The sequence below is a fragment of the Mesoplodon bidens genome, assembly GCF_964165515.1.
Source record: "Mesoplodon bidens genome assembly, chromosome: 8".
NCBI lineage: Eukaryota > Metazoa > Chordata > Mammalia > Artiodactyla > Ziphiidae > Mesoplodon > Mesoplodon bidens.
The window spans coordinates 1,709,310-1,733,660 of NC_138165.1; the positions used below are offsets into that span (position 1 = coordinate 1,709,310).

Consider the following 24,351-nt stretch of genomic DNA (forward strand, 5'->3'; position numbering starts at 1 on the left):
TCTGGGGAGGGGAGCGAGGTGATGGAGGCTAAGCTGGGTCTGGAAGATTCTGTGACATCAGATGAACACGATAACATCACATCACAAACATACTTAAGCCTTCATCTCTACCACCAAAGCACTGAGTTGTGAAGACTGGGAAGGGTGCATCAAGGCTGCATCAGGAATGGGGTGGCCCCTCCCTCGTTCCCCAGTCCCATGGGGTCCACAAGCGGTCCCTGAGGGAATTCCTGAGAGGTTTGAATGCTTGTGGATTGGCCTTTTGTTTCGTACTTTCATCTTTAATCAGCACACCTCAAACTTGGATGTTCCTAAGAATTATATGTGGCCAGGGCTTTATACTCCAAAACTCCATGGAAGGAGTTTTGGAGAGGGTTTCCTTCTTTTACATGTGATGTGCTGAAACCCTCCTTGCACAGTGTCTCTGCTGTTCCACGGAGGCATTCGTCATAACGAATAGGCAACTCCCTGTTCCGGCCCCTTCGTGACCCATTCGGCAAACGGGGGCCTGAGTGGCCAGGTATTGGGGGTTCTCGCCGGCTCTCCCAGTGCCTGTGTGACCCTGGACAAGTCATGCAACCTCTCTGTTTCCTCTTCATTAGGTGGAAACAGTGGTGTTGAGAGCTGGTGTGTGGAAAGTGCCGGCCCCAGTGAGGAGCTGCTGCCCGGAGCTCTGAGGACACCAGGGCAGGAGGAAAGGGCTCTGGCTGTAAAGAGAGGGGCCTGTTTGCAGGGGGACAGGAGAGGTTTGAGGGTGCTGGGGGTGAGCCTTTGCAGGGGGGCTGGGTCCCTGCCTACCCTCGGCTGGAGCCTTGACCTGCAGGGGTGGACCACCACCTTCCGTCTCCTGCGGGAGCTCCAGGCTGGCCGGGTGGAGCTCTGTAGGGGCTCAGGTCTCCTGGGACTGTGGCTGGATGCTGTCGTCTTTCTAACCCTCCACCAGGGGGAGGGACTTCAAAACAAGGTGTCCCTGAGGCGAAGGCTGGTGTCAGGGTAGGGAGAGCCCAGGAGGTCAGCCTCACGCGCTGCTGTTCACGGCCCTCCAGAGGCCCCGGTCTCCTGTGTCCCCCGAGGTCCCCCATCATTGTCCTCAGTGTAAAGCCCACTTCCTGAGGCCGGCCTTCACGACCTCGGGCCCGGCCCAGCTCACTTAAGCCATTTCCCTGAAGGCCTGTGATGTGCCAGGCGCCCCTGCAGGCACTCCCCGCACATTTGCTTGTGGTCTCCCAGGCTGGGGTCCTTCGACCCAGTGGACAGGCAAGGAGACCAAGGCTCAGAGAGGCTACGTGTCTAGTAAGGGACAGAGCTGGGTCTTCACGTCCCCATAAGCCCCCATGTGTGCTTTCTCCCGCTTTCCACATGGCTTCTGGAAACTTCAGCATCTCCCTGGCGGTGGTCTCAGACTTTCCCCACTGGCCCCAGCCTGCTCACCCCTCCTCGCGCCTGGAGCTCAGCTTTCCTGCTCCTGTCTTCTGTGGTGCTGATGGCCAGAGGGAGTTGAGGCTGTGCCTGTGGTTCCACCCTCTCTGCTGGCCCTGCCTGCTGTTCCAGGAAGGCCCGGGAGCTGCCCTCCCAGCTCAGGGTGCTTCACTCCCTGGCCCATTCTCCCTCATCACCTTTTCCTCCTACATCTTCCCTCTCAGCTGGGCCAGTGTTCCGAGAGGCCTGGACATGACCCCCATACTTCTCTGCGCTCCTTCCAAAGGCCTCCCCTTCCGGACCTCCCCTCTCCCCATCACAACCCTCCTGACCCTGGTGGGATGCAGTGGAAGTCCGCTGGCCTCAGGCACCAACCACCTAAGCTTTCAGGACAAGGTGCTGGGTGGTTCCTGTACCCCCGGTCGTGTTCCTGGGCTTGTTGGTCACCTGGTTCATGGTTACCCGAGGGCAGGCCTGCCACACGCTGGTCCTATCCTACACCTGGGCTGTGCGTGTGTGTGTCCTTCGGCTGTGCTCCAGTGTCTCGTCCAGGGTGGAGAGGTCTCTGTCTTCTTGCCTTCCTTACAGGGCTGAGAATAGTTTCTGAGAGAGAAAGTACTGACACCCTTGGGTGAATATTCCTTCGGGCACAGGGCTCCTGAGAGGGAGCTCAGTGTGTCAGTGGCCAGAGAGGCAATAGCTGCCATGCTCCGGTGTGGGGCGTTTTCCTGTCTGGTATCCTGTAGGCCCCCAGTGCCTTGCCGTGGACAGCCCATCCGTGGCAGGTGTCCGAGGTACAGGAGGCAGACGGCAGGTGTGGGCTGTGCGCCAGGCCCTCACCTTCTTCTCGTCTGCCTCTTTGCAGACCGAGGGCACCCGGCTGCAGAAGGATCTCCGGACCTACCTGGCCTCGGTCAAAGGTAAGGGGCAGACCTGGCCTGGATGGGCGGGCTTCCTGGGACGCAGAGAGGGGGCGCTCCCCTTGTGGAGCTGATGGGCGCAGAGCTGGGAAGGTGCATCAGGGCTGTCAGGGCTGTCCACCTACCTCCTGGGACTTCAGGGGTGGGGCAAGGGCAACCCCCTCCACCCCCGCCATCAGGGGTCCCCATGGCCCTGGCTGCAGCATGGCCCTTCTGCCCTACAGCCATGCACGAGGCCTCCAAGAAGCTGAACGAGTGTCTGCAGGAGGTGTACGAGCCTGACTGGCCTGGCAGGGACGAAGCGAACAAGATCGCTGAGGTGAGTGCGGGACGGATGGCCTTGGCCCTTCCCCAGGGGCCCTTCTGACCTCAGCTGGCCGCCCGTTGCACCCTGCTGCGCCCTCTGGGACCAGCCCTTCTGGTCCTCACGTGCTGTGCTCTCGTCTCCCGCAGAATAATGACCTGCTCTGGGTGGATTACCACCAGAAGCTGGTGGACCAGGCGCTGCTGACCATGGACACGTACCTGGGCCAGTTCCCTGACATCAAGGTGAGAGGCGCTTGGTCTGTCCACCCTGCTGCGGCCTGGCAGCCTGTGTCGGGGAGCTGGAGAGGGAGAGAGGGACGGGGGTGCCGGGGCGGGGGAGTGGGCAGCCCCTGGCTGAAGGCAGGCCTCCCCCCTCGCCTGGCAATTCATCCTCCAGGGCTGCTCCCTCTGAGACCAGCCTGCCAGCCCCCAGACCTGGGCCTTTCTGAGCTGGAAGCCCTGTACCTTTGGGTCTCCAGACTATGGAAAGAGACTTCATGGGGCCTCATGTAAGTGTGTGGCCGTGTCCCTGTGGAGTGCCTGTAGGGTTGATGAGGTGTAGTAAGGGGCTGGAAGGCCTGGGTACGTGTGCCCTGTGTCAGGCTCTGTGTGCTCGGAAGGGAAGGTGTGTATAGTTGTGCGTGTCGCCTCTTACCTGGGTGTGTTTGCGTGACTTCGCGTGTTCAAAAAGCCAGCTGCCTTTGCTGGGCCCGGTGAGTTAGGACCCGTCCATGTGCCAGGATCTCTGCCGAGGTGACTGGGACCCCAGGTGCTCCAGACACGCAAGCAGGGTTGTCTGGAGCTCGGGTGGTGACTGTAGAGCTGGACCGGATCCCCTGGGCGGTTGGGTGTGGGGGTCCCGCTCCACACTGGCCCCCTTGGCCACCCAGTGCAGAGGCCTCAGGCTCCCAAAGGTGCCTTACGGGGAGAGTAGGGGGGAGGCAGGTGGTGGTGGCCCGGGGGGCCTCTTTAAGGAGCTGAGGGCCAAGGGAGGAGGCTCATCGGACACGGCTGGCAGGAATTGACAAAAATGGCTCACTGTAGCGAGGACCTCCATATAAGAAAGGACCGCAGAGGGCGCGGACTGCCTCGAAGGGTGAGCTCTTTGCCGCCAGAAATGTCCGACGGACGGTCTCAGGCACGTCTTAGACGGACTTGAGCCTGGAGTCAGCTGCCCTGAGCCCTCCGGGTGCATCTAGGTCACCGTGCCCGTGACCCAGTTTCCCCGGGTCGGCATCTCAGCGCGGGCGCCAGGCCCTGTTCAGCCCCCTCCTCCCTCTCTGTCCCCCAGTCACGCATCGCCAAGCGGGGGCGGAAGCTGGTGGACTACGACAGTGCCCGGCACCATTACGAGTCCCTTCAAACCGCCAAGAAGAAGGATGAAGCCAAAATTGCCAAGGTAAGGCCGGGGGTGTTGGGTCTGCCGGGGAGTCTTCAGGGAGTGGCAAGCAGCAGGGCCGCAGGGGTCCCAAGCCCCACCCCGGGGAGCCTTCCTCCTGTGCTGCGTTCACCGCACCCTTTGCAGGCTTGTCTGTCACTGCGCCCTGGCCTGCGGGCATCCTCAACCCCTTTGCCAGATGGCCTCACGGCTGGGGACTCGTCCTAGTCGGGCCGAAGAGCTGGGGTGGGAACGGCGCTGGGCCCAGGGCCTGAGTGAGAAGCTCTTGTGGGCCCCTGGGTGAGGCCCCCCTCCTGGCCCATCCCCTGGCCCCTCCGCCTGCTCTGAGGCTGCTTTCCAGGATGAGAACAGGCCTGGCTTGGGTTTCACTGGCCCGGCCCCTCTCGGCCTGGCGTGCTCTGGCTGGATTCCTTCACCGGATCCCAAGCGACCCTGCCACAGCTGGAACAAGCCGGGTGGGGGTGGGGCGGAGGTTGCACACATTCTCCAGGTGAGGGTCTGCGGGCGGAGCGCCCGCCTCCCACCGCCCCCCCCCCCCGCCCAGCCCGGGGCAGGACTGTGCTTGCTGAGCCCCTGTGCCCCTGCTAACGATTCTCACATTTTGCTTTGCAGTTGGAGTTCACCTCCTTCTCCGCCCCGCTCGGGGCACCCCTTAATTCTCAGCCTCCGGGCCTTTACTTGTTCTTGGGGGGCCGGCCCTCTGGAGGGTGGCAGGTGTCTGTCACTGCACTGGAGACTGTTTGGACGTGGTGTTTAATGTCTGTGTCTCTGTTTCTTTCTCCCCACCTCCCTCCTGTTTCTCTACGCTCCTTGGCCTTGACCTTGACCTCCCCTCCCCACCCCCAGCCTGTCTCGCTGCTTGAGAAAGCCGCCCCCCAGTGGTGCCAAGGCAAACTGCAGGCTCATCTCGTAGCTCAAACTAACCTGCTCCGAAATCAGGTGACACTGGCTTCTAACCTTGCACGTGCTGGCGCCTTCTGGTTTGTCGTCCTGTCCTCGGTGCTGGGTGGTGCTGGGCGCCCATCTGCCCAGACGCCCTGGGGGGAAGGGGCGGGGGCGGGGGCGGGCTCCTCCCGGGTTGGGAGGCAAGGCTCTTTTCATTACGTCTCTGCTGTGAGAGCTCCTGCTTCTGAGGTCCGAGGTCCAATGCGGGAGGCGGAGAGAGGCTGGGGGCTCTGCTTGACCTGGGGTGGGCCCACTCTGTTGCGTGGTGCCCGGGGCTCTGGTCGTCCTGGGACCGACTCTGAAATCCTAGCCCCCAGGAGCCCAGGAAAGCCTCGGAACCTTTGTCCTCTGTGAGGGTTCTTGCGGGGAGGGATGTGGTGTCTTTAATGCATTGTCCTTCAAGCTTCATGAGAACTGTGAGGTTGCCCTGAATTTACAGAGGAGACAAACCTGTCCAGAGAGGCAGAATCTCCTGCCCAACGTCTCAGAGCCGCTTAGTGCCTGAGTTGGGGCTCAAGCCCTGGGTCATTATCCTGTTTCCCTGGCCCGGGGCTCCATGTGGGTGGTCCTGCCACAGCTGGCCAGAGTCATGGTGACCCTTGTAAGTGGACCTGTAGGCCCCATGGTGCCCCTGGAGGGGATGCCGGGAAGGCTCTTCAGTCTGGCTGGGACGCTGAGACCTGGGGCCGAGAGGATTGGCTCTTTGGGAATTTCATGGAGGGCAAACAGTCCACATCACAGTGGTCCCTGAGGGCTTCCTGGAGGAGGCTCTTTGTACAAAAGTCGTGATTGGTAACTACTATCCTGGCAATACCTTGGAATGGGCCGGGTCCTGGCTGAGCACAGTGTGGCCGAGGACCACGATGCAGTGCCCTGGGAGAGGTGGCCTCGTGGTTCTCAGTCCGGTGAAACTGACCAGGCTGTAGCACCCCTTCGTGGTCCTGGGGTGGGGGCAGGTGACAGAGGCCCCACCCAGGAGGTGGGGTTTGGGGTTTTGCTCTGGGCAGCTGCCCCCTTTTTTCTGGGCCACCATCTGATTTCCTCACCTTCAGCCCACACGTATTGAATGCCTGGGATATGGAGAACTCTGGGCTCTGCGTGGGCTTGTGGCTACCTGCTGCCTGATGTCTTTTAGGCCAAAGCTGTGGGCCGACTTTGGAGGCACTGAGCTGTCGACAGCCTCACCTCTCCAGGGTCTGCGGGAAATGGCCGGGGGAGTCTTGGACAGGCCCGTGTCCTCCCCTGCTGCAGGAGGTGGAGGAGGGCCGAGGGGCTGGAGTGGCCTGTCCTGCCTGTAGAGTTCAGGACTTCTGGCTGGAGGGGGAATGGGGCCACTCACCCAGAGCCAGGATTTCTGCATAATTTCCCCTGAGACGGGTTTGGCACGGTTGCCAGGTGAACATTTTTGTCCTGTGGGAGAAGCCCCTGGGAGACTGTGGGGCTTGGGGTGGTGGCCGTGGCCGCTTTGGGGCTCCCGGGATGGGTGTGGTTGGGGATCCTGCTGGAGGGCCCCCAGGCCCCCGCCCTGGAGGATCGGCCCTGGAGGATGGCCGGGGGAGGCCAAGGCACGGGATCTCATCTTTGCATGTTGGATTGCAGATGTTTCGCCTTTCGGCCAAACTGACATTCCCATTTGGATCCAGTTTTCATTTGAGCCTCTCCTCCTGCTCCACCCTGCCTCACGCCTGGCTGGAGGCTGGGGAGCCTTCAGGCCTTTGGCTGGCAGTGAGCTGGGGCACTTGAGGTCCTGGGACTGCCCTGCTGGCTGACTTGACTTTGGGGGGACAGTGCCACCTCCTGAGGCTGTGCTCTCCTGAGCCGGCCAGCTCCGGAGGTCCCCTGGGCTGCTTCCGAGCTGCTCTCCATGTGGGCCGGGGCCTCCCCAAATCTGCCTGCAGGGCCCCGGGGCCCTGCTGCATGGCGAGCTTTCCCACTGCTCTACATGTCCGCCAGCGGCGTGTAGTGGAGCCACCAGGGCTGCAGGGCCTCCCCAACAATGGACAGCTCTCCCCGCACCTCCTGCCACCGCTAGTGTTTCTGAAAGAGCCAGGATATGAGGAATGTGACTCAAAGGGAATAAAAGACACAGGCCCTGACTTCTAGGAACTCTAAAACGGAGCCACCCTGTCCTTTGCAGCATTGCTGGGTGTGAGAACAGCGCTTGGTGCACAGCTACGAGCTGCTGTGCTGTCCGCCACCGTCTTGGCTACGCTTGTCCATTTGGGGAGTTAGGATGAGCATCGTGGGGACCAGAGCGGTGGTCTCTGTGGCTGCAGGAGCCTGGGCGGTCAAGGTGGTCCTGGAGGATGTGGGACTTGAGCTGGCCTGTGGGTACTTGGGTGGGAGGCCCACGTGACAGTGCGAGATGCTGGAGGCTGGAAGTGTGGGTAGTGGCCCCCCATCAGGCACTGGGATTCTCAGAGGACTAAGGCAGGGATGATGTGGCCCATGGCCTGGAGGGCACCACAGATCTGACCCATTCCAGGAGTGGCCCGAGGCATGCATGCTTAGAGACATTTCTTTTATTTCCTATTCTCCCTTTAATTTTTTTTGATAATATTTGTTATTAGTATTCTGTGGACTCCCTTTAATTTTTTTTTTTTTTTTGCGGTACGCGGGCCTCTCACTTCTGTGGCCTCTCCCGTTGGGGAGCACAGGCTCAGGGGCCATGGCTCACGGGCCCAGCCGCTCCGCAGCATGTGGGATCCTCCCGGACCAGGGCACGAACCCGTGTCCCCTGCATCGGCAGGCGGACCCCCAACCACTGCGCCACCAGGGAAGCCCTCCCTTTAATTTTTAAATGAGATTTTAAAAAGTGAGGCGAGGCGCTCTTGCTTACTCTAGCAAGTTCCAGCAACCTGAAGGTCATGTAGTCAGGGGCACGGTGGCCCTTCTTCCCTCCAGATCCCACCCCCAAATTCACCGCGGCTCGGCCCGGCACAGCGGGGGGGTAGGCCCTGACTCGGGCTGATGCTGGTGCCTGAAGCTGGATGGGACAGCTGGGGGGGGCTCAAGGTGGATGGGGCAACTTGGGTGTGCTCTGTGGCAGTCTGGCGGTTCCAGCCAGTTGGCCTGCGAACATGAGGCTGCTGGAGGGGAGTTTTCTCCTGGGCGGGGCCTCCACGTTCGTTCCTGGGCTGTGACTCAGAGCCTGAATCCAAGTCACCCCCCCTGAGTCACTGTTTCCTGCAGCGCCCTCCGGAATGTGCTAGCCGAGCCGTTTCTGGGGCCGGGGTCTGTGACTCACCCCTACCCTCGGCTCAGCCCTCGCCAAGCTCCTTTCTTGGGCTCTGTGATGGGGTCTTAGCGCCCCCGCCTGGTGGGTGTGGGCAGGCCTGGAGGGCTCCCGGCCGGCGCCCGGCCCCCAGGCCTCGGGAGTGGGTGCAGGCCCCCTGCCCAGCAGCCCGGCTCCCTCCTCCCCTGCCTCTCGTGGATGTGCCCGATCTGCTGCCTCTGGCCTCAGTCTGGTGGGGAAGGGTCACAGAGGGGAGAGGGGTCGGGAGAGGGTAGGAAAGACTCTCCCAGGGCGGCCAAGTCCGGCTGGTGGTTGAGGCCAGACCTGGGAGAGGAGGGAAGGCATAGTCAGAGGGGCCGGCGCGAGAGCCGGGCGGCACGCGGACTCCTCGCCTGAGAGAGGCTCCGCTGGAAGTGAGCAGGGTCCCGCCTGGCCGGGTCTGGGGCCTCTGCCCCTCCTGTGCCCCAGCCCCCGTTGTCCCTTGTCTCACGCCTTCTTGTGGTTCTCCTCCCCCACCTCCTTCTTGGCGCACCTGGGCCAGATGCTGGGGGCCGGGTTGGGTTCTCCCTTTGGCCGTGGCTGCTCTGCCCGGAATACCTCTGACGGGCTTGGCTGCAGGGGCCCGAGGTGCTGCATGGGGAGGTCTGCCCGGGCGTCCACATCCACGTCAACCTCCATCTTGCCCGAGCCCTGGTCCCGTGCACTGGGGCGGGGGGCGTGGCCTAGCCTGGGTGGGCCGGGCCGGAGGCCTGGCAGAGGGGAATGACCCGTCCCGCCCCCCAGGCCGAGGAGGAGCTCATCAAAGCCCAGAAGGTGTTTGAGGAGATGAATGTGGATCTGCAGGAGGAGCTGCCGTCCCTGTGGAACAGGTGAGGGGCGGGGGGTGGCGGGCCGAGCCTCGGCCGCCCTCTCCTCCTGAGGCGGCATGGCCATTCTGCGTGCCCTGCTCCGCGCCCTCCCAGGGCTGGGTCCGGTGAGGATGGAGGCGAAGCAGCCCGTGCGGCTCTCCTGGGCTGCGCACCCTGACCTGCAGTTCACCTGGCCCTTCTTCCCTCCCCCCTGCAGCCGTGTGGGTTTCTATGTCAACACATTTCAGAGCATCGCAGGCCTGGAGGAGAACTTCCACAAGGAGATGAGTAAGGTAGTGCCCCTGGGCTGTGCTCCACCTGCCAAGGGCCAGGGTCAGAGGCATGGGTGGGCCGAGCTTCCTCTTCCCTGCTGCGGTTGGACACATGCTGGTGACCACAGGGGGACCCTGTGGGCCCCTGAGAAACAGTGTCAGGGCCCAGTCCTCAAGGAACAGAGTGTCAGGGCCCAGTGGGAGCTGCCGGGTGCTCTGGGGAGGCTGCGAGTGGACCCCAGGGGTCCAGCCCCGGCCCCCTCCCTGCTCCCAGTTCTATTCTCCTTGCCTGGGTGGAGCCCACCACCCTCAAACTGGAAACGTGCTCTCAGGCAGCCTTGGCCCAGGGAGCTCAGTGTCAGAAAAGAGTGGCAGTTTTCCAATTTGTAGGCAGATAATAAATTACTAAACTTTTCCCAATTAAAAAAATGTCTTTTCATGTTTCTTAAGACATTGAAACAAGTCTGCTCTATCTACAGAATCTGGCGCAAGAAGGGGTCTGATTAGCTTAAACTCCTATCTTGTGCTATCATCAATTTGATTAAACTGTCAGTTAAGCTGCACAGCTGAGTTGGAGGAACCCGGCATTGGCAGCTCCCTCCCTCCCTGTGCCGCGGGTGGACCTGAGTTTGTCTCCTGGGCCCAGAGGAATGAAGTGATTGTGGGGCATTCCAGGCCCAGGGCAGGAGGAGGGCTTTTGCCAGCTTGGGGCCTGTCCTGAGTGACCACCTTCAGTATGGTTTCCTGCCTGGTAGGCCTTCCCTTTCCTTCCTACTTTTTCTTCTTCCCTTCAAAGATTTGAGACAACTTGTAAAAAAATTTAAAAAAAACAGAGAGAGGTGTTTTGGGAAGAAAACATTTATGTAAAGTGGGAGGAAAATTCAGCTCTGGGCTTCCTAGTGGCTAAAGCAGAGGGAAGTATACTCAGTAAAGAGAATCACGAGGTGCATGGGGTAAGCCCCTCGTCTTGCCTGGGCTTTCGGTGAAACCTCTGGCAGTTGTAACGTGGCCTGAAAGCATCTTGGCAAGTGGCTTCAGCAATTAGGATCAACAGTTAATTTGCAAAAACAATTGAAAAAAATTAAAAACAGTACAAGCTCTATGGGGCATTTTAGGAAACGCCTGTAAGTAGGAAGAAGAAAAAGGTGGTCCCAGAAACAGTAGCTGTTCGCAGGGCAGCCCACTGCCTCCTCCTTTTTTCCTGTGGGTTTTCTGGGACAGGTGTGCTGGTTCCCTGCCCCCAGTGATGGGAAGAGAAGAGCTTGCTCCTGGTTGGGGCAGGGGCACAGGGGAGGGGCTGGTGGGGAGGAAGAGAGTCAGGGATGTTGTTAGGGAGAGGGGGGCTGTTTGGTGGCCCCCACCCAACCGGCTTGCTGTCCCTCCTGCAGCTCAACCAGAACCTCAACGATGTGCTGGTCAGCCTGGAGAAGCAGCACGGGAGCAACACCTTCACGATCAAGGCCCAGCCCAGGTGTGTGATGCCCCCCCTCCCCTGCAGAGGGCTGCTGGGGGCTGAGGGAGGTGTGGTCTGGGGCCGGGCTCTTTGCTGAGGTCCTTTCTGGCTGGGCCTCCCTGTGCTCAGGGGAACAGGTGAGGGTGCCCCACCTCCTCTACCCCGTGTCCCTTCTGGGAAGGAGCTCTCCCGGGCAGCCTGCAGCTCCCCTGCCTGGGCCTGGCTTCCCTATCTGTGCAGCTTTGCAGGCGGGCCCGGTGGACTAAATGATGCAGCCCAATGGGAAGGGAGCCTCCTCGTAGAGTGGAGGCCTGGTCCCAACCTTATCCGAGGCCCCGGACTGGGGGGGGGTGCCCTTTTCCTGCCCTCTGCCCAGAGGGGAGCTCTGCTTCCTGAGGGGAGAGCTCCAGGGAGGAGGGGAAACACCTGGCCCTCGGCTGTGGCCCGTGGGAAACCACAGCAAGTCTGAGATTTCCCTTCCTTTCCGTCCGTGAGCTGCTGTGCATCGCAGCACAGTGTGGAGCAGCGATGCACCTCGCCCTCCTCGTCTGCAAGGCGGGGTGATTGCATCTGGTTCTTGGGGTAATTAGGGTGTCCCCTAGGAGGAGGAAGGCAGTCAATATTCAGTGAATGTCACTGTCCCTCTTCTCTCCTGCAAACACAGTATGTGTGAGGGAGGGAGCGGCCCACAGGGGGCCCTGGGGGCAATAAAGGCCAAAACGTGTTTCCCAGGTCACTGCCTGGCCTGGAGGTCATGGTGGCGCATCCAGGATGGGTGAGGAGGGTGGAGGGCGCCGCCCACCCGGGCAGTGCAGGCAGCGGGGGCCAGGCCGCCTTGGGAAAGGGCTGGTCTGAGGGGAGAGGAAGGGCCGTGGAGGCTTGTGAGCCTCCTTTGCAGCAAAGTGGGCAGCCAGGTTGCCACCTCTCCCAGGGACCCCCGCTGGCCCGCTGACCCCGGTCCTTCTTGGGCCCCAGAGCTCCTGTGGCTGGACCCCTGGCAGGGCGGGTGGCCAGCGCTGTCCTGGCCTGAGCCGCCTGCTGCTCGTCAGGTCCTGCTTCAGGGCAGCGTCCTCTTCTGCTTGTTCTGTGGGCACCACCTCAGGGTGCCTGGCAGGACGCGGAGGCCAGCAGGGTCCCCAGGACTGGACAGCTGGGGCCGTGGGCAGGACTGGGCCCTCTTCCCGGCCTCCGGGAGTTAGGAGGGCTTCTGCTCTTAGCCCTCCTCTGAGCAGAGGGGCTGCTGATGAGGGAAGGGAATAGGCCGGGCCCACATCTGCATTTCCCCGAAATGAAGGCCTCCACGTCCCGCCCGTCCCCACAGAAAGAAAACTAAACTGTTCTCCCGGCTGCGCAGAAAGAAGAACAGGTACCGGCAGTGAGTGCTGTGTGCGGGGGGCCTCGGAGGCCAGCACCCTGGCCCCTGTGCATGCGCCTGGCCCTGCCGAGGGCGCCACTAACCCCTAACTCGCCTTCCTGTGTGTGGTGTGCGTGTTGGGGGGCACAGGGCAGAGGGGTGTCGGTGGGAACGGGGGGCGGGCAGACCGCCTTAGCACGTTCCTCTTGGGCTGTGGCCCGACCAGGAGTGGAGGATGCAACCAGAAGGGGGGCCCGGGAGGCTCAGGGAGACGGCTGCTGCAGCTCCGCGGTTTGTAGGAATTCTGTGTGTGCGTGCGTGCGTGTGTACATATACTGGATGTATGTGTATTCTTTAAGGAGGCAAAGACGTTCCCATAAAACACATTCAGTAAAGGTGAGAAGGAACCAGCGAGTCTCCCACGCATCTGTGCCGTTGTCTGGCCCCCCGCCATGCTTGGGCAGGTGATGGGGTCACTAGTTTCTGTCTGTCCTTCTAGGCCTGCCTGCCTCGTGTGGCTGCTGGACACTGGAAATGTAGCCAGTGTGACTGAGGAGCTGAATTTTTAATTTATTTAATTTGAACAGCCACCTGTAGCTGGTGGCTGGTCTCAGTCAGCACTGTTCTAGAGTTTCTTTAGGCAAGGACAGCATAGATTTCTATTTTGCACCCAGTAGCGGGCCGTGCACACCGTTTGTCCTTGTTGGTACTGAGACTCGACTTGGGGGCCTCATCCTCTCGTCCCCGCTGTGAAGAACCGCCCCCCCCATTTATTTACCCTCTCTGCCTGTTGCCTCTGCCGGTTGCCCAGGTTCCCCGGGAGGACCCACGGGAGCAAAGCCTCGGGGCCTGGGGAGCGGGGCTGGCTGTTTCCTGGCATGAGGGGTGGACGGCAGGCAAGCTGGTCCAGAGGCCCGTGGGCTCAGGCTGAGGAGTGGGGCTGCCCTGAGCGCAGAGGCTGCTGAGTGACGCGTGGGGTGAGACTCACTTTGCCTCTAGGATGCGTGGCTTTCTCCTGCTGTGGGGCTCGGCGCCCCTGCACCTGGTGGAGGCCTGAGGGAGGCTGGCTGGCCCCTGGCGGCGGCTCCCGGGTCCCGCCCTTGTACCCGCCGGGGGCCCACAGACCTCAGCTCCGGGTGTGGTTGTCACTGTGTCCAGGGCAGGCCCTGCTGCGGACACCTGCTTGTTCCCGGTGCTCACGCCTGTATCACCTGATTTCCACCCGTCCTCCTGCACATGAACGTGCAGTTTCACACGTGGGTGCACGGGGACACACACTGGTGCACACGTGGGCGTCACGTTTTTCCAGTGAGTCTGGACACACACGTGCACCCTCGGTTTCCCGGGATCTATGTGGACACACACACGTGCGTGCACATTTTCACACACGGGTCCCCGGGGCATTGGCACGTGCACACACCCTGTCCCACGCACACTCCTTCCTGGACGCCGCGGCCTTCCTCCATCCGGGCCCCTCTCTTGTCTCGCCTCCCCAGTGACAACGCCCCTGCGAAAGGGAACAAGAGCCCCTCTCCTCCGCCTGATGGCTCCCCTGCCGCCACCCCCGAGATCAGAGTCAACCACGAACCAGAGCCGGCTGCTGCGGCCGCCCCCGGGGCCGCCCTCCCCAAATCCCCGTCTCAGGTAGGCACGTGTCTTGGTGGCCCGTCCCCTCCCTTCCTTCCTCTGCCTCCTGCTCTGCCGCCGTTCCCCCACCATCCCTGTCCCCTGTCCCTGCCGGCCCTGGCTCCTCTCCGTGGCCCCCACAGGGGCATCTGTGACCGTCTGTCTCCTCCTGAAGTGTCCCCCCACCGCCCCCTGCTGTAGCGTCCCCTTCTCTCCTCTCCCCTGGCCTTTGGGCTGCTTGACCTTCTTTGCCTTCTCTTCCTCCCGAGACACAGTCTCCAGGGCCCTCAGCCCCCAGAGCATCCAGATCTGCGCAGGTGGCTGCCTGCCCCTCTTCCTTGCCTTCTTCCTTGCGGGGGGCCATGCGGGACCCTGAAAGGGGCATCGAGAGGAGGGGCTCAGTGAGGGGAGCGGGAGGGGGAAGCCCGCTCCCCGCCGTCCGTTTTCTCCAGGTTTCTGCAGCATCCCCGGGAGCTGCAAAGGGAGAAAGGAGGGGTGGGTCCACCAGGCAGGACCATCTGAGCCCCGCTAGGCTGTCCCCTGGCCCTTCGGCTCCTGGCCGAAGCTCTGCCGGTTGTGGGCCCGCCCGACAGCTGATTAGGAGAGCGATGCTAAGAGGGTGTTGAGAGCCTGCACTTGACTCGAGCACTTGCTCGGGGCCGGACCCTGCGCCAGCCTTTCTGTATTTTCATTCATCGTCCTCACAACCAGCCTGTAAGGCAGATGCTGTTATCACCCCAGCTCGACAAGCGCTGAAACCCAGGCTTGGGCGGGGGGGTGACTTGCTGAGGTCCCCGAGTGGGCAGGTGTGTGGCCCTCTGCGGGGCCCTGGCTGTGTGCTGGCCTCGGGGGTGATGGCCAGAGGCTGGGCTGCAGCTCCTCCAGGGGTTGGGGTGGGCAGGGGGCCTGGGCGTGCAGGAGCAGAGGCAGGGGGCTGGACGCCCAGCTCTCTCTCAGCTCCTGTTTCTCTCCTCAGCCTCCCCCGAGGGCGGGGAGAGCCACACCCTCCGATGGCAGCCCCTGGCGGCCCCGCAGGCCCTTCTTTCCTTCTTTTCTGTCCTGTTCTCTCCTCTTCTCTCTTCTTTCTCTCCCTCGCTCTCCGCCCTCCCTTCTCTCTGCACAGGGCTTCCGACCGCCTGCTTCGGCCCCTCCCGGGGGCCCCTGTGGTCTCGGTGTCCGTGTCTCGGGGAGCAGTGGCTCTCCTGTTTCGTCCTCCTTGGCGGCTGGGGGGCACCGTGGCCGGGGCTGTGACTAACGTGGCTTTGTCTCTGTCTCCCCGGCCCCCGTGCTCTGCTGTGCGGCCCCCCACCTGCTGCCGACCCCCAGCTCCGGAAAGGCCCACCGGTCCCTCCGCCTCCCAAACACACCCCGTGCACAGAGGTCAAGCAGCAGCAGACCCTCAGCCTGTTTGAGGACACGTTTGTCCCTGAGATCAGCGTGACCACCCCCTCCCAGGTCAGCCGCGGCCGCCGCGGCCCAGCTCTCTCTCCCTTCTCTCGCTCTTTCAGGGTGTGCATGGCCTCCCCCACTCCCACCCCCAGTTCCTCTGCCTCAGGAGCAGGGGTCAGCTCTGGGCCTCTCTCTCGCACGTCCCTACGTCCCTCCACCCGTCATCCCTCATCTCTGAGCACGTGGCCAGACGTAGGGACACGGGCAAACAGTCCTAGTAGAGACCGTCGGCTGCGCAGTGGCCTCTCCGTTCCATTGATGCTGTGGCCAAAAGGGGCGGGGAGCATGGAGGACCTGGGCCAATCAGGGAAGGCTTCCTGGAGCAGGTGACGTTTGCCTATGAGCAGACACCGTGCGTTAGACAGAGGTGGCAGCGTGCATGCGTGTAGGTCAGGACGGGTGAGGGACAGGCTCAGGAACTGCCGGGAGTTGCGTGCGCGTCAGGAGAATGCTGCTTGGGCGGCGGTGAGGAGGTGACTCGCAGGGTTGCGAACACCTGCAAGGCACTGAGACTTTAGCTCCCAGAGCTTCTGACCCCACCTGGAGCCGGGGCTGTGGCTGGGCTGCCGAGCCCGGGTCCTGCTGTCCATGCCCTAGGAGGCACGTAATGCCCATCCCCAGGGGGACGGAGGGTGGGTGGAGCAGGGGAGGTCACTGTGGTGGCAGGCGGGTGGGCCGCACATGGTCGGGTCAGCTCACAGAGGCCGCAGTGCACCGACCACTCCAAGCCTGGCCTCCGGGCCTCACAGCCGGGCCGCCCTGTCCCCGCCGGGCCTCGCCATTCATGCAGGCTGCCTCGTCCCAGGCTGTGCTGGGCCCACGTTGCAGCGCTGCTGTGGGCTTGTCCTGCCTGGGTGTCTGGGTTCTGCCTTGTGCAGGCTCCTTTGCACAAGCTCAGAGGCCTGCAGAGAGGGGCAGGGCTGGGGGGTGGCACGTCGGGGGAGAGGCAGTTAGGAGCGGAGGACCGTGCTCTCCGCGATGAGGGGCCGTGGGGTGAGTGGGCTTCCAGCCCCCACGGGAGGACTTCGGGTTGGAGCTGGAACTTTCAGTGCAGGGCGGCTGGGGGAGGGCGGGGGTTGCCCTGTCTCGGGGGACCCGGGAGGGAGCCTTTCTGGAGAGCCTGGCTGAGGCTGGCCCCGGGCACTCCCGGGGCCTTGGGGAACCGCGGCCTCGGGGCAGCCTGTGGCTGGGATGCTAGCCACCTGGAGCCTGCCTCCGCCTCGGGGTGCACGCGAGGGCTAGTAGACACTGCGCAGGGAGTGGAGCCAGCCGCTGACCTACCGGGCCTGGTTCGGTTTTCAGTCCCCTCTGGGAGAGGTTGTCCCCACTTCACAGGTGAGGAATTGAGGGCCTCACCTGCAGCCAGGCCGCCCGCTGAGCGTGGCCCTCGCCGTGCTCCCCGCATGCCTCCCCTCCGTCTTTCCGCCCACTCCCCGGAGCCGGGGCCCCGCCCAGTGGGGTTGGAGAGCCCTCACCGGGGGTGCTTTGCGTGGGGCTGGGGTGGGCTGGTCCCCCCAGGATGCTGTGCCGACAGCGCTGCTCTGCTGGGCTGTGGTGAGTAGCCTGCGTGCCTGCCCCCGAGGCCGGTTCCGGGCCTGCATGGTGGGAGGCTGGCCTGCTGGGAGGTGAGCAGAGAGTGCGCGGGCGGCCCTTGGCCTGGTGACCCTGTCCCCTCGGAGTCTCGTGGGGCAGCGGCTGCCTGGTCCTGGCTGGCTTCTTAGAGGGGTGGGTGGTGGGGCCATGAGGGGCAGAGAAATGCTGCCTGCAGCCGGTGAGGGCACCCAGGACCCAGCCTGCGCGGCCTCCCGGACACTCGGTCCCCTAGAGATGGCAGTGACCTTCCTCCCAGGCTCGTTGGACAGGGCTTGACTTGAAGGAGAGTCCGTGGCTGGGGATGAGCGTGGGGCGGGAGTGCGTCCCCTGAGCTTGGGCCTGGGCCCTCTGTGCCTTATCCCCTGAGCTGTAAGCTGGCGGCACCAGCCCTTCTCAGGACTGCGGGTCTTGGGTCTCCCCGCACAGGCCGCAGCTCAGCTGGGAAGGCCCCCCCGGGGGACCCCTGTCCATGCTTCCAGGTCTCGGGTCCTTCTAAATGGAGGACCTCAGGTGCTTCGGGCTGGAGGGCATGTCCCGTCAGTTCTGGGCCCCATCAAGTGGGTGGGGAGGGAAGCTGGCTGGCCCGGGCTTGCGGGGCTGTGGCCCTCCCAGCCCTGCCTGAGGGGAGGACCCTGGGCCGAGCCTGGGCAGGCATAGCCCTCCCTGTACCCGGGGAAGCCCCTTATGTGAGATGGGGCCACAGGTGAGCAAGCCCTCCTCCTAGGAAGGCAGCGTGTCCGCTGGGCACTGGTGCCAGGCGGCTTGTCCTCCAGGGTGGCTCTGGGAAAGACCCTTTTCTTCCATGATCGTCTGGCCCAGCTTACTGAGGGGCTGGCTTCTCACATTGTGGACGGGGCCGCTGCGGCCCGTCTCCTGGGGCCATTCCTGCTACACGCACATTCCTGGGCTGTGCTCAGCCCCACTGAATGGGAAACCTGGGGGGGCTGGGGAGGGACGTGCAGTGTGAACACGGGTGCTCAGGTGTTGGGGCCCCCCCCTCTGTTACGACGGGGCTCCTGGGCTCTGTTTGCTGGCTCGGCCCTGAGCTGGCTGGGGGTGGGTGTCACCTCAGGACTGCCTGTCAGTCTGCCGCAGCAAGGGGAGGCCTGTACCTATCCAGGGGCCCTCCGAGCCGGGGGACTGAGTGTGGTCTTGTCCAGCCCGGGCCTTGGCCGGGGCTGCTGCTGGTGGGCGCAGACACTGGGAGGCCTTCTCGGCCTGCAGGATGGGACAGACGCGAGACAGTTGGGGGCTCGGCCTTGGTCTGGCGGTGGCTGCCTGGCGGCTGGCCAGCAGCGAGCCAGCCCCAGGTGTGTCCTTGTGTGGGTGGAGCCTGCGCCGGGGGTGTGGTGTGGGTCGTGCCCTTGTGCTGATGGGTGTGTCTGGGAGCGGAGCCTGCTGTGCCGCCCTGGCTGAGTGCTCACAGCCTGTTACTAACTGCCTTCCTTCTCTGCTGCTGTTGCCAAGTTTGAGGCCCCGGGGCCTTTCTCGGAGCAGGCCAGTCTGCTGGACCTGGACTTTGACCCCCTCCCACCTGTGGCAAGCCCTGTGAAGGCGCCCACGCCCTCTGGTCAGGTTGGTGTGAGCCCACCACTGCCCACGGGCCCACCGGCCTCTGGGCACCGGGGCCTGGGTTCATGTCTGCCCACCGGCCATGTGGGCCCATCTAGGCCCAGGCCTTTGGGGGTCCTGGGGTCACCAGGCTCTCCTCCCACTCACTGCCCTTCCCCTGGAGCCCTGGTCCCCAGTTCTTGTCACCTCCCTTGGTCCTGACCATGGGAAAGGGAAGAGGGCAGACACAGGTCAGCAGGAGGACCCTCAGGACGAGGTCAGCTGAACACTCACCTGGCAACTTACACGGTCCATCTCAGCCCCCTCCTGCCCCTCTCCTGGCGGCAGCCCCGGGTGTGGGCACTCCCTGGCCTGGGGGGGGTCTCTGTAGCCTGGAATGTGTCCAGGACTCGGTGCTCTGGGGACCACAGAGCCCGGCTCTGTTCTGCCCTGTGCCTGCTGGGCTCGAGGGCCCTGGGATGGGTGCGGGGTGGGGGTCCCTGGGGACTGCTTGCCTGCCGCCGCCTCTAACCTCCGTGCTAACTCTGTCCTTCTCCCCTCTGCTGTGCTCAGTCAATTCCGTGGGACCTCTGGGAGGTAAGCTGTGTTTGCTCTGTGCCCACCCCGCCTCGTCCTGCACCTGGCTGGTTCACAGGTGCACACGCACACGCACACCTGGCCGTGCCCACGCGCACAGGGAGCTGCCGCTCCTCCAGCTGTTCTGCTCCCCCCCCCGCCCGCCCCCTCCATGGAGACACTGGGCCTTCAGCCAGGCCCTGTGGGAAAAGCCTCCTCAGCTTAGCCTCTGAAGAGTCCCCCATGGTGCAGCCCAGTTGTCAGGGCCTGTGAGTGGCGTAGACAGTGACCAACTGGTCCCCGAGGGTGGATGGGGTGTCCCCGTGCTGGGCCAAGGCCTGCTGGGTAGGGGGGCCTTGGGGTGGAGGGTCCTTGCCCCCGAGGAGCTTTCTGTCAGCAGGGGCCCCGCAGGGCAATGGCACCAGGGAGCTGCTGGGACAGAGGAGGGGGGAGAGATGATTCGAGAAACAGGACACACAGAGTGAGGCCAGGCGCCTGCCCGACAGGTGCTGTCATCGCCTGGTGGCTCAGACATCCACGTCCTCAGGGAGGACACGGGACACCCCACAGCTGGTGATGCGGCTCCCGCAGGACCAGGAGGGGCTGGCGAGAAAGTGCCAGCAGCCCAGGCTCTGGGGCTCGCAAGCTCCAGGGTATTTCACTGGAGGAGGCCAGAGAGAGCCTGGTGCAGGCAGGCGGAGCCTCCCCCCAGCCACGTGCTGAGCTGCGTGTGGCACATTCACACCTTCCTGTCCCCTGGGCAGTGGTGGGAGGAGGTGTCCCTCCGGGGAGTCCCTGTCTGTGCCCCGTGGGGCTCCGGCCAGGCTGCAGGCGCCCATCTGCTGCCGTGGGCCCACGCTGCGCTGCTCACGACCTTCTTCTCTTGTCTCCCGCCCCCCCGCCCCCCGCCCCTCCCACCCTGTTCTCCCTGGTGGCCCATCACTAGCCCACAGAGAGTCCAGCTGGCAGCCTGCCTTCCAGGGAGCCCAGCGCTGCCGAGGGCACCTTTGCCGTGGCCTGGCCCAGCCAGACGGCCGAGCCGGGGCCTGCCCAAGTAAGTGCCCCCGCCAGCCCCTCACCCGCCCCCGGCCTCTGGGGGTGTAGCATGGAGGAAGAGCCCGGAGGAGGGGGCACAGGACGGACAAGGCCACCGTGGGACTGAGGGTGAGGCTAGGGCCCTGAGCCAGGAGGCCCCGGGGCAGGGCTTGTGGCTCAGTTAGGTCAGCCCCTCACCCGCTCGCCGACCCCTGTCCCAGCTTCCCAGCTCAGGCCTCCCACGATGGGAGGGAGGCATGTCTCGAGCACCTCCAGGTCCATGGTGGGCACTCTCCAGAATTCTCCTTTAACCTTCAGCCTGACCTAGACATTTCCTCCTCCTACAGATGAGGAGGTGGGGGCTAGGAGGGCTGAGTGATTGCTCCCAGAGCTCAGAAGTGGCTGAGTTTCAGTGCGGGCCCAGCGCAGCCTGTCTGCAGCCAGGCAGTGTCCGAGGTGCCCTGCCTGGGCCCTCGCCACGGGAGCCACCTGTGAGGGGCCAGCGGGGCCAGGCGGGTGGGAGGAAGCCAAGGCTTGGCCAGGGCTTGGGCTTAGAGGGCAGGGCCTGTGAGGGAGGCTCAGGGAGACTCAGGCTCAGGCTCAGGCCCAGGGGCCTGTGCCGGGCTTCTCAGCAGCACGTCACTTGGGGTCCGTGTGTCTGCCAGCACCTTCTCCAGCCACTTCCATGCCCGGAGCCTTTCTTTGAGGGGCTCCCTGTACCAGGCAGAGGCACTGGCTCTGCGTGGCCCCTCCCCTTGTCCTGGTCTCAGCGCCCCATCCTGTGTCCGACCCCATGCCGGCATTTATGTTGCAGCCAGCAGAGGCCTCGGAGGTGACGTGTGGGACCCACCCTGCGGCTGGAGCCCAGGAGCCTGGGGAGACAGCAAGTGAAGCAGCCTCCGTAAGATGACAGGGACCAAGGCCCTGTCTTTTCTCCCCGCCGCCCGCGGCTCCCTAGCCCCGTGTCTTGCTCTGTGCTGGTTCAGGTCATGGTTCCTGGTAAGGAACCTGGAGGCAGGCTGGTCTGGCATTGGGCACAGACACCCCCTTCTCCGCCCGCGCGGCCCCGCCCTCCGGGACCCACTCCCTGCCCTCGCTAACCTGCGCCCCCTCCCCCCAGAGCTCTCTCCCGGCGGTGGTGGTGGAGACCTTCTCGGCGACTGTGAACGTGACGGTGGAGGCCAGCAGCGGGGCAGGGCGCCTGGACCTGCCCCCGGGGTTCATGTTCAAGGTGAGCCTGGCCTGCTGACCCTCAGCCGCCGGCTGCCTCCACGGGGAGGGGAGGACACTGGGCCCGAGGCTACGTGGGGGGCCCAAAGCCGTCCCTCCCCGACTACTACCCGTCCTCTGCTCCCCAGTCCGCGAGGTGGCGTCCGAGCCCCGCTCCTGCTACTTTCACCTTCTCCCGGCGCCCACGGGGCTGCAGGTGGGACAAAGGCTGCTGAGGAAAGGGGTGTCAGCTCTCCCCACCCTCTGCAGGTGCAGGCCCAGCACGACTACACGGCCACTGACACGGACGAGCTGCAGCTCAAAGCTGGGGACGTGGTGCTGGTGATCCCCTTCCAGAACCCGGAGGAGCAGGTGAGGCCCGGTCTGCAGGGAGGCGGCGCGGCCAGCAGGGGGCAGCAGAGCCACGCCAGCCGACCCGCAGCCTCTCCCCAGGCCTCCCTTCCCTGCGGCCGGCACGGTTCCCTTTGCTGCTCTCACCCCGTCTGCCCCCCTCAGTCTCTCACTTCCTGCCTCTTGCTTCCTCCTTCCCGCAGCCTCTGCTGCCTTTCTCTCGATTCTCTGCATCCTAGTTCCTTCGGCCCTTTCTCCCTTCCAGGCCCCCCCAACCCGGGCCCCCCTCCTCCAGGACCGCATCCCAGGCTGCCCCTCCATGGACCACATCCCCCCACCCGCCTCTCTGCAGCCTCCTGTTGGCCCCAGGTGCCACCCTCCAGGCTGGCCCAGCCCTGTCCACAAGGGCACGCGCTTCCCTGCCCATGTGATGGACCCCCGAGTCCACAGCCCTGTCCCCAGCTGGTCCTCACCCTGATGCCTCTCAGACCCTTCTCCTGCTGTGGCCTCTCCTTGTGAAGGTCCTCAGAGTGGGCTTTGCTGAGCCCTGGGGGGCGCAGAGTAGGGCAGAACTGCCCCCTCCCCTCCCCCCAGGTCTGGACGGGCTGCTTTATTTAGGTCGCTGTGGCCCCTCAGCAGGAGCCCCTGTTTGTGGGGTGCTGGTGGTCCAGTGGGGCTGCCCACATGGGTATCCAGGTGGCAGCCACAGTTCAGAGGGAACCTAGTGGGGCTCTAGTCCGTTCAGTCACCAACATGTCCCTGTGGTGTAATTGTCAGAGTGGCCGAGGGTGGGAAGAGGTCTGGATTTGGGGTGAGGCCAAACTGGCTGGGGCGTCCTGGGCTGGGGCTTGAGGACACTAGGTACTTACTGAGGCCACCGTGGGCTGGGAGGTTTGAGTAACAAGGATTTCCTGGGCCTGGTGCTGAATCAGCCCATTTTCCTAAAGCCCCAGGTCCCTGCCGATCTCCCCGGTGGGCCAGCCCTGGTCTAGGTGGGGTTTTTAGAAGCAGACTCCTGGCCTCCCAGCCCACAGTGAGAGCCATCTGGGATGGGTGGAAGTGGCTCAGGTAGGACACACACAGGGTCTAGGACAAGGCAGGTAATCCTGCAGGTGGGTCCCAGGCATAGCCCCGCTGCAGGGGCAGCAGTGGCAGGGGGCGTGTGGTCACTGCAGGCCCAGGGGTCAGTGCTTGTCATGGCTTGGGTAGATGATCCCTGTGAGGGGTCAGTATTAAAGCAAAGGTCAGGTTCGACTCGGAGGGCTTGGTGGGATGGCCTCAGGTCACTCTAGAAGCTTTCAAGTGGCCAGTGCTCTGAAGAATTTTCTGGCATTGTTTGTGGAAGGCCGGAAGAACAGTTGATGTCCTCCTCGGTGATGTGGCCTCTGTGGGCACTAGCTGGTGGGAAGCTCTTTGGTGGGGGATTGAAGGAGTCGTTTAGAGGCGTTTGGACCAGTGCAGCAGTCAGGCTGCCTTCCCGCGGTGAGGAGGACTCACCAGACAATAAAGAGTTAAATGCACCTACTGCAGGGAGGGATGGCTCCAGTTGTGGGGGGCCCGGTTTGGGTCTCAAGAGAAGAGCAGGGAATGCTGCCTGGAGGAGGCATCCTTTAAGGCAGGTGTGATGGTCTAGAGGAAATGAGCGGCCAGAAGGAGGGCTCCCCCAGCCCCATGCAACGCGCTGGCTTCCCCTCAGGATGAAGGCTGGCTCATGGGCGTGAAGGAGAGCGACTGGAATCTTTACAAGGAACTGGAGAAGTGCCGGGGCGTCTTCCCCGAGAACTTCACCGCGAGGGTGCAGTGAGAGCGGAGCGGCTGGTGGTGCTGCGGACGCGTGAACAGCAGCACCTTTTCCCGAAAAATGTGTGTTTTTTTTTTCCGTTTTTGTTTTTAAACTTTTGAAAAGCAAAGGGAAATTGAGGGGAGAGACCTAAGCCAGGAGGTGTCTTCCCAAAGATGAGGTGGTTTTCCAAAGAGCCTGGTTTCGGCGAGTCCGGCGGAATCGCCAGCGTTCCTGAAGCTGCTGTATCCCCTAGTTGAGTTCCCGGCCGCCTCCCCGGCCCGCGCCCGCTGGGTGGCGCCGCTGCCGCCGCCTGGGTGCCCGGCCGCGGGGCGGGGCCTGGGGGCCGCCGCGCACTGCGCTTGCCTGAAGCTTGGGCCGGCCGCCCGGGCCGGGGGCCCCCCTTTCCTGGCAGCTGCCGCAGGTGGCGTCCAGCGTCCCCTGAGACCTCGGGCCCAGACACCAGCCTGGCCTGGCCCTGCCCCGCAGACGTCTGTGTGCTGTTTGAAAATAAATCTTAGTGTTCAAAACAAAATGAAACAAACAAAAATGACAAAAGTACTCAAAGTGTGAGTGTGTGTCCCTCCATTTCTGTCTGCTGTGCAGTGCAGCCGCGATTATCTGTGCGTTTGTCCTGAGACAGCCCCCCCTGCAGGCCCTCTGCCCTGGCCGGCACCCCTGCCCGTGCGTGACCTCCGCGTCCTTTGGGGCTCATCTGGGCCCGGACCCGGCAGGGGCTTTAGCCCTGTCCCGTGATGTTTTCACTGGCTGTTGGTGGGGTTGCAGGAGATGGGGGCCCGGTGACGGGAAGAGCAGACAAGGGGCTCGAAGAGCCAGCTCTGTGCCCAGGAGTCTGCTGGGTGCCGCCCTCAGGGACTCGATTTAGTGCGTGTGAGAACTCGGGGGCGGTACCAGGGCAGCATTGCACAGATGAGGAGTCAGGCTCGAGGGATTTGGGAGGTTTGCTGGTGAGTGGTGGGACAGGGGCGGGAGTAGGGGCAGGGGCTGAGCCCTGGCGGGAAGGCCTGAT

The 24,351-nt window shown here is 63.5% G+C and overlaps 1 protein-coding gene across 5 annotated transcripts in view; it reads left to right on the plus strand.

Annotated features, from left to right (window-relative positions):
* Positions 1–23,874, plus strand: part of BIN1 (bridging integrator 1) — a 56,978-nt gene extending 33,104 nt beyond the window's left edge. Inside the window, exons 3-18 of one of the 5 annotated variants that reach the window (XM_081243126.1) lie at positions 2,285–2,339; positions 2,564–2,658; positions 2,793–2,888; positions 3,937–4,044; positions 9,008–9,093; positions 9,290–9,365; positions 10,733–10,815; positions 13,648–13,795; positions 15,104–15,232; positions 18,287–18,394; positions 18,944–18,967; positions 19,893–20,000; positions 20,796–20,882; positions 21,102–21,212; positions 21,461–21,562; positions 23,238–23,874. In XM_081243126.1, the coding sequence (XP_081099252.1) occupies positions 2,285–2,339; positions 2,564–2,658; positions 2,793–2,888; positions 3,937–4,044; positions 9,008–9,093; positions 9,290–9,365; positions 10,733–10,815; positions 13,648–13,795; positions 15,104–15,232; positions 18,287–18,394; positions 18,944–18,967; positions 19,893–20,000; positions 20,796–20,882; positions 21,102–21,212; positions 21,461–21,562; positions 23,238–23,345 (1,524 nt within the window). In that variant the 3' untranslated portion in view covers positions 23,346–23,874. The remainder of the gene's footprint in view (positions 1–2,284; positions 2,340–2,563; positions 2,659–2,792; positions 2,889–3,936; positions 4,045–9,007; positions 9,094–9,289; positions 9,366–10,732; positions 10,816–13,647; positions 13,796–15,103; positions 15,233–18,286; positions 18,395–18,943; positions 18,968–19,892; positions 20,001–20,795; positions 20,883–21,101; positions 21,213–21,460; positions 21,563–23,237) is intronic. The other 4 variants (XM_081243122.1, XM_081243123.1, XM_081243124.1 and 1 more) reach the window with 4 other exon arrangements.
* Positions 23,875–24,351: the final 477 nt, after the last annotated feature.